Consider the following 8,253-nt stretch of genomic DNA (forward strand, 5'->3'; position numbering starts at 1 on the left):
AATAAATAAATAAATAAAAACAAAACCCCTAAATGCTTCCAGATTCTTGTCTTGCTTTTTCTCATTCTCTCCCCCTTTCCTGTGAGGGTACTTGGGGATGAACTTGGAAATCTTTATATCTTGAATTCCTTTTTTTAAAATTAATTTATTGTGGGTGTACATGCCTATGTTCCACAGTGCATGTGTGAAGGTCAGAGGACAACTTTTAAGAGCTGGTTCTCAGCTGGGTGGTGGTGGTACACACCTTTAACTCTAGCACTTGGGAGGCAGAGGCAGGCAGATCTCGGAGTTTGAAGCCAGCCTGGTCTACAGAATGAGTTCCAAGACAGCCAGGGCTACCCCATTTTGAAAAACAAAACAAAACAAACAAACAAACAAAAAAACAGAGAGAGTAAGAAAAAAAAGGAAATAAAGAGTAACATTAGTGGTCTGGGTTAGTTAGTCAAACTTGGTTTTTTAAACCAGTGGCGCCTGAACCCCACTGTTTTATGAGAGAGTGCTGTGTGGGACTTGAGAGGAACTGCCACCTCAATCCTCAACAGAGGAATGGCCCTGAAAAGAAGAAACAGTTCCCTCCTTAAAGCTGAAGTTCCCCACAATACTTCTGCTTTCCGGCCAGTCACGTTCTCCAGGCAACCGCTAAGAGGCTCGCTCAGGGAGTCATGAGGACTCTGGCTCTCACAGGCAGGATCTCAAATCTTGACTAAGCCATTACATTTTGACTTTCCCCAGAACCAAACAGAGGAAGACAGAGGTCAAGATCTTTATAGTTCCAAAAAACACTCAGGGCCCTAGCTGGGTGAGGTACCAGGTTGGTCAGTACCTGTAGTTCTTGGACAGTTGAGGCAGGAGCACAGTTTGAGGCGAGCCTTGTTTCAAACAAATAAACAAACGAAAAACAAACTTAGGGCCCAAGCAGGGCTGATTCACTCAGTCAAGACCAGCTTCACTAACTGGTACAGTAACTGTTCTAGCAGAAGAGAAGGTATTTGAAAGAGATACTGGGGGGCTGGAGAAATGGCTCAGAGGTTAAGAGCACTGACTGCTCTTCCGGACGTCCTAAGTTCGATTCCCACAACCACATGTTGGCTCACAATCATCTGTAAGCACTCTTCAGGCATGCAAGTATAAATGCAGACAGAACATAGCAAATAAATAAAATCTTTAAAAAAAAAAGATACTGTGTTATCAAGACTCCCAAAACAATGGACCCCAATGGTGGTGGTGTGGGGGGGCGTGTGTGACATGCTGGTGCCAGCCAGATGAGAAACCTGCTTCCCAGGAAGAGATTTCAGTTCTGACAACAGGTCAGACCACCTTATAGGTCAGACTTGAGCTGACTACCTTATTATTCATACCTCTTACCCTCAATTTAAATACGAACCTCTTAGTACCCCCAAAAACTGACTGGTGGTTCCTTTGTTATGTTCTTCTTTCCAATACTGCCACACTGAAAAAGCTCCTTTCTCGGCTTTTCAATATTACTTACTCTTTTCAAAAAAAAATTTAAGGTCTATTTATTTATTTAATGGTTTTTTTTCCGACAGGGTTTATCTGTGTAGCTTTGGTTGTCCTGGAACTTACCCTGTAGAGCAGGCTAGCCTCGAGCTCATAGAGATCCACCTGCCTCTGCTTCCTGAGGGCTGGGATTAATTGTGCTAGGTTTATTCATTTTCTTGGGTGAGAATATGCTGCCTACACATATGTATATACACATGGTACCCATGGATGTCAGAAGAGGGCATTGGATTCCTTAGAACTGGAGTTATGGATGGTTGTGCGCCACCATGAGGGTACTGGGAACCGAACCTGAATCCTCTGGAAGAGCAGCAAGTGCCCTAAACCACTGAGCCATTCCTCGGGCCCCCTTTACTTGTCTCTTTAACTGGCATTTGAGACGAGCAGCCAGGGCCCAGGCTTTCAGCCTACACACTCCAGGACAGTTGCAGTTATGAGAACTCCATCCTAGATTTCTTTTCCTCGCCAGTAAAATTACCAGGCTAAGGGCTGCACAGTTGCTGGAAATAATATACTTGTAACTACTATTTATGTTTAAAAAACAACGGTTAGAAACACAAAGGTAATTCAAGCCCCTGACACTGGCCAGCAGAACGGGAGAGAATGAACGAACAGCCTGGCAATAGTGCCCGGGATAGGGGAGGTTAGCAATGCTTTTTGGCGATACTCCTCAGCTACTGTAACTGAGGGGGCAGACTTACGCCTATCACCTGGGTCTGACTTCTTACCAGCCCAGCTTCTTACTGTGCAGCCTACAGACAAGACATTCAACATCTGGGGCTGCCCTGAGGGCAGCGAGTCAACAGAGCGGCAGATCCGGAACACGGAGGCACCACTGAAGTTGCTGGCTGTGATTACCATTACTTCTGATTCGGTTCAGGAACTAGAACAGTTCGCTTACTCCTGGGTGAGTAAGCGAAGCCCCTCTGGCACAAATGCTAAACTTCTCATGACAGCGCATGGTGTGCTTGATCCTCTCTCCCTGGACTCGCCCTCAGGCTGGAAGTGTCTCTTCAAAGTCCCTCTTTTATCACGCGATCCATTATTACAGACCCTGGGGGTCAGTAAACGACACTCCGCAGTCCCTATCTCCTAGCTTGCTCCCACGCTGCACGTACTCTCGGCACCCTCTGCAGTACGAGAAGTACCCTCCCACTCCATCTCATGATGGGTGGCCAGGAAAGTTGAAAATTGGTGCTTGTGTCCAGGCTTCAGTGGCCAACTCTACCTGCTTCTTCAAAGGTAGGTCACATGATCTCATGGGATCAAAGGAAAGGGTACTTACAGTCCTTTTGTGCAGTTTTTTTCTTCCTGCCCCCTGACAAGAGGTTCCCGGACTTCAAATGTCAATAGAACAAACCCCTCAGTTCCCACTGCAAATATTGCACAAGTAGCTTCCACGTTTCCCGTGAGGAAATTCCACCCCAGGAGAAGGCAGGCACAGAATGGAATACAAAAACTTCTCATCTGGGCCCTGAAATGTTCACTTTGTATTTCCTAATTCAAAATCTGTCACAGGAACCCCCCTTTCTTTTAAGTTTGCTAGGGCCGAGAGACAGCTCAGAAGGTAAAAGTATTGCTACCAAGGCTGGCACCTGAGTTTCAATTCCCAGAACCCACACAGAGGGAGGGGAAGATCCCTGCAAGTTGTCCTCTGACCTTTACATATATGCTGTGCATGTGCGGGCCCTCCTAACATACATACACACAAATAAATAAATAAAACAGGAAAGACAAGTTCTTCCCAGAGGTATATACTTGCTTTAAAAAAAAATGAAGGCATGATGGCACATGACTTTGAACCCAGCATTCCTTAAAGTAGAGGCAGGTAGATCTTCGTGAGTTCAGGCTGGTCCATAAAGCTGTCTCAAACAAACAAAAACCACTAACAACAACAAAAGAACTGTGACAACAAAGTAGGTTACAGAGACAGAGACTTATCAATCTCCTGCTCCCCAGCTGCAGGATTTTAGACAAGTTAGTCCATGTGCTCGGACTGCCTTCCTTTGTGACAGACGGTGAAGAATGAGTTAGTAAAATTAATTCGGTGCCTTCATCCAAGTGCTGGTCCTAAACTCACAAAGGAGGGGTGGGAGGGAATAGCTCTGTGGAGAGTGCTTGTCTTGCAAGCAGAAGACCAGAGTTCAATTCCCAGAACCCACATAAAAATGCCAGGTAATAGTGGCACATGCCTTTATCCCAGCACTCAGGGAGGCAGAGTAAGCCTGGTGTACAGAGCAAGTCCCAGGACAGCTGGAGCTACACAGAGAAACCCTCTCTCAGACAGACAGACAAACAAACAAACAAACAAACAAACAAAAAAAAAAAACCACTCATGGTGGCACACACATGTAATCCTGACCTGGGACAGGTGGACAGGAGGACCCCAGGGATCCTTGGCTAGCCAATCTAGACTAATGGTGAGCCCCAGGCCAATGAGAGACCATGTCTCAAAAGAAGTGGATGACCACGTCTCAAAACGAGTAGATGGTGTTCTTGAGGATGACACCTGAGGGACTGTACTCTGGCTACCACATGCTTGGGTACACATGAACACACACACATTAAAAATAGAATAAAAATTTAAGCAGCTTTTTTTTTTTTTTTTTTTTTTTTAAGACAAGGTTTCTCTGTGTGGCTTTGGAGCCTGTCTTGGAACTCGTGCTGTAGACCAGGCTGGCCTCGAACTCACACAGATCAGTCTGCCTCTGCCTCCCAAGTGTTGGGATTAAAGGCGTGCACCACCACCTGGCAAAATTTAAGCAGTTTAACAAAGGGAAAAGCAGCACTTTAAAGGAGCAGCCACTTTTAGCTAAGTCTTCTAGATTAGCATCAGTGAAGGCAGTGGTCCTTAGTGATCCATCTAGTTCCACAGGACCACAGGGCCACCTTTGCTTTTGCCTTAACAGGAGTTTTGATAACACATTAGAAACAGTATTAATTCCCTCATCTATCTTTTTAGTAAGTATTTACTGAGTAGTTAATATTACCTGGATACTGGCTACAAAGAAGCATACTTAACTTGGTTCCCCATTCAGTTATGTGACTTTAGGAAGGCTTACTTAAGCTACCCCACCCTCACCTCCTCAGTAAGAGTTACCTGTGTGCCTTTGAGTGCTGTACCTGAGGAGGCCAGACACTGGACTCCCTGAAGTTGGAGATACAGACAGTTGTGGGCCACCTGATGTGGATACGGGGAACTGAACTCTAGTTTTCTGGAACAGCGGGCACTCTGAACCACTGAGCCATCTCTCCGACCCACCTAATAACTCTTTAATTCAATGATGCACTGTGGTCTCCAGGTTTTCCTCCTGCTCACATGTTTTACAAAATCTGTTTTTGTCTTTCATTTATCACTGCTCCTTTCCACCTCTAACCCCCGCCCCCATCCCCCACTGCTCCAGCTTTGCCCCAGCAATTACTTGTATAGCCTGACTGGATGAACTCGGGGTTTCTACCCTCTCTTATATTTTCCAGTAGAACAGAGTCCAGCGGCAGCGTCGGGAGGGACTTCGGTGTCACAAGGCATCACTAGAAGTAGGAGTTTTACAGGAGACACGATCATGACATTCGTTAGCCCAAAGGAAACCCTACTTTGTCAAAGAATTAATTACGAGAAGAACTGGCTTTTGTCTTGTCAGCAAGAAAAAGGGGGGGGGCTCTGAAAGCCAAACTGGGCTACAAAGTGAGACTGCCTCCTACCCACTCCCACCCCAACCAAGGAGAAAACTTCAAATGAACAAAGGAGAAAGGCTAGTGAAGATGCAAGGAATAAATCAAAAGAAATTCTCCGCCCATCCCCTCAATTCGTGTCGGATGCAGGCTCGCTGTCTACCCTATTTTATTTTTGCTTTTATTTATTTATTTTTTCAGGCAGGTCTCACTACATAGCCTAGGCTAGCCTTGAATTAGCAACCCTTCTGTCTCCACCGTCGAGTGCTGCGACTACGTGCCGGCTTGATTGATGTTCACCCAACAAACTTTAGAAAACTTCAGCCCAAGGTTCGCCTTGAGAGTGTAGAGATTACCCCAAAACACGCGTGGCAAGGAGAGTCTAAGTTGTACGGAGGGTTAAGTTTCAATCAAGGCTGATGGTACCTTCGGACCCAACCCAGCCCGTTCCACCCTGGGTCTGAAGCTGAGCCCTCACGTTCTAGTAACCCGCCCAATCCAGCCCGCGGTCTCCTCGAGTGGGCTCAGTGCTCACCGCAGTCCTTGAAGTGCAGGGGCTCGGCCCGGGTGGTGGCGGCGAGCGCCAGCAGAAGGATCGTGCAGGGCAAACGCAGCATGGTGGATAAGAACGCTCCGCAATCTAGGAAGGAAAATGCAGCTCCGGCAAGTCACAAGATAAATTTATCGCGGCGGACCGAGGGAGGAGCCGGGTCAGGCCACTTGTGACCAGTCACCAGAGAAGGTCCGCCCGCGCCCCGCCCGGGGCTCCAGGGCGCCAGGCGCACAGCTTGCCCTTTATCTCCGCCCATCTCTTCCCCTCCCGGGCAGGCCTGCGGAGATGCCGCTCTTCTTTGCGGTCGTCCCACTCTTTTGGTACCGCCCCGCGTCGGCAATTGGAAGTGTTTTCAGCCAATCAAAGTCCTCTTATCTCGTTATCCAATAGGCACATTTGGGGGCGGGGCCTCCGCGCAACCCCCGTCCCTTCCCTATCTCCCCGCCTCCCGAAGCCCGGGCCAAGGCGGGGATTTGGACCAATGCTAGGGGCGGAGCTTGCGGAGCAAGATGGCGGCCACCAGGCCCTTGTCCATAACGGCCACGGCGTTCAGGGCGGTCATTCCCTGGCGCCAGGGCAGGTACCAAGAGTGAACAGTCACTTAGGAAGGGTGTTGGGTTTTGCGCCTCCAGGATAGATGTGAGACTAAAGCTCCCGGGGGAAGGTGAAAGTTTGGCGGTTCAGATAAAGGCGTCACCAGGTTTGGGTGCGAGGCGTCCGTAGAGGGCATCAGGTGCCACTTCGGTCCCCGGACTTATCCTCCTCCTCATCGCAGGCTCCTCGCGCCCTCTCCCGGGCTCTTGACCCGGTGGGAAGCGACGTCCTCCATTCCAGAGGCTGGCGAGGGACAGATCCGCCTCACAGACAGCTGCGTCCAGGTAGGAGGCCGGGCGCGAGGCGGCGGTGCCCAGGAGCGCTCTAGAAGAGTTCCCTTTCATCCACCCCTTTCTCATCGCTTGCTTGGCCTTCTTGATCCTCTTTCCTCCTTTTCAGAGGCTTCTGGAAATCACCGAAGGGTCAGAATTCCTCAGGCTGCAAGTGGAGGGAGGTGGATGCTCCGGATTCCAGTACAAATTTTCACTGGATACAGTTATTAACCCCGACGACAGGCAAGGAGGACGGATGGGTCGCTAGAGGCTATCAGAGGGATACAAGTGACCCCAGTTTAAGACACACCTTTATTCTAAACTTAAAAGTGTTTAAATATGCTCAACGCCACCACTCTCCCCATACTGTGAAGATCATCAAAGATTTGTCCTATTATTTCAAAATAAGGAAGGACATTGGCTTACTTAGGGTCATTTGAGAGAGGCTGAAGTAGATTCAGGCCAAGGCCCTAAATGTTTCTCCTGTTCATTGCATTGAACTTTTTCGCTTCAGATAAAGTCAGCACCCGGTAGAAGCCCTAAGCAATATTCCGTGGGTTGGAGAACAGAACATGCACCTATGGCCCCAGGGTGTTGGGTTCTTGGCGTTGGTTATATTCGTCATTAATTGCTTTCCTCTTGTCTTTTCAGGGTATTTGAACAGGGTGGGGCAAGAGTGGTGGTTGACAGTGATAGCTTGGCCTTCGTGAAAGGGGCGCAGGTGGACTTCAGCCAAGAACTGATCCGAAGCTCATTCCAAGTGCTGAATAATCCTCAGGCCCAGCAAGGCTGCTCCTGTGGGTCATCCTTCTCTATCAAAATCTGACACAGTGACTGGTGACCTTGGGATTGCCATCAGATTGTAGCAGTGTGGAAAAACTTGGGAATAGTAGAGCTCTAGAAGTTTCTTATCATGTCCCACTGTCATTTTATTTAATTTAACCCGGGAGTGTTTTATTTTACCACTATTAATTATGGAACATGAAGCTTTTACTCTTGGCCGCAATACTCTCCCCTCCCCCAGCACAATGTTAAGGCCACGTCCAAGTGTTGTTACCTCAACTTTAAGCACTGATTGGAACCCAGTATAATCTGTAGCACCTCCAAGACTCCAGAATTTGGAGTTAACGTCTCTACCTTCAGACTTGTTTGTATATATGTGTATAGCTGTATATAAAACATCTTCTTAAACTTCCTTATGTTTCAATCAGGGTCACTGTTTGGGCAGCTTGAACACCAGTAACCAGAATCAATTAGAAAGGCAAATGAAATATTCTCTTTTTTCCTTCCTTTCTTCCTTCCTCCCTTCTTCCTTCCTTCCTTCTTTCAACAGTATTATAGGTAACTCTGGTTCTGAACTCTCAGTTTTCCTGTCTCAGTCATGTTACTACTGGGACTGGTTCATTCCTTTTTCTTTTCTTTCTTCCTTCCTTTTTTAAGTTTTTTTTTGAAAATTTTTTTTGATATGTGTGTGGTCACACCCTCTCCCCCCATTGGACCCAGGCACTTACCTGCCTGGCAAACCCTCTAGCACAGTGTTCTCCTACCAGTCCCATTGGGTGTCACACATCAGATGTCCTGATCATCAAATATTTACGTTAGGATTCATAATAGAAGCAAAATTACAGTTATGAAGTAGCAAAG

The 8,253-nt window shown here is 47.5% G+C and overlaps 2 protein-coding genes across 2 annotated transcripts in view; one reads left to right on the top strand and one right to left on the bottom strand.

The window, feature by feature from the left end:
* Positions 1-5,912, bottom strand: part of Npc2 (NPC intracellular cholesterol transporter 2) — a 13,138-nt gene extending 7,226 nt beyond the window's left edge. Inside the window, exon 1 of the mRNA XM_050164514.1 lies at positions 5,726-5,912. Coding sequence (XP_050020471.1) covers positions 5,726-5,807 — 82 coding nt within the window. The 5' untranslated portion in view covers positions 5,808-5,912. The remainder of the gene's footprint in view (positions 1-5,725) is intronic.
* A 298-nt stretch (positions 5,913-6,210) lies between these two features.
* On the top strand, positions 6,211-7,804 carry Isca2 (iron-sulfur cluster assembly 2). The gene is made up of 4 exons (XM_050164647.1): positions 6,211-6,323; positions 6,519-6,621; positions 6,737-6,852; positions 7,261-7,804. The coding sequence occupies exons 1-4, from the start codon at positions 6,253-6,255 to the stop codon at positions 7,433-7,435; spliced, it is 465 nt and encodes a 154-aa protein (XP_050020604.1). The 5' UTR covers positions 6,211-6,252; the 3' UTR covers positions 7,436-7,804.
* The last annotated feature ends 449 nt before the right edge of the window (positions 7,805-8,253 follow it).

The sequence above is a fragment of the Alexandromys fortis genome, unplaced genomic scaffold (genome assembly GCF_014885135.2).
Source record: "Alexandromys fortis isolate MF-2015 unplaced genomic scaffold, M_Fortis_MF-2015_v1.1 scaffold_159, whole genome shotgun sequence".
Lineage (NCBI taxonomy): Eukaryota > Metazoa > Chordata > Mammalia > Rodentia > Cricetidae > Alexandromys > Alexandromys fortis.

Excerpts from the sequence above, each read along its gene's own strand:
- Isca2 (XM_050164647.1), top strand. The coding sequence starts at position 6,253 with ATGGCGGCCACCAGGCCCTTGTCCATAACGGCCACGGCGTTCAGGGCG. Across the intron at positions 6,622-6,736 it reads TCACAGACAGCTGCGTCCAG|AGGCTTCTGGAAATCACCGA; the intron begins GTAGGAGGCCGG and ends CCTCCTTTTCAG. Across the intron at positions 6,853-7,260 it reads GTTATTAACCCCGACGACAG|GGTATTTGAACAGGGTGGGG; the intron begins GCAAGGAGGACG and ends TTGTCTTTTCAG.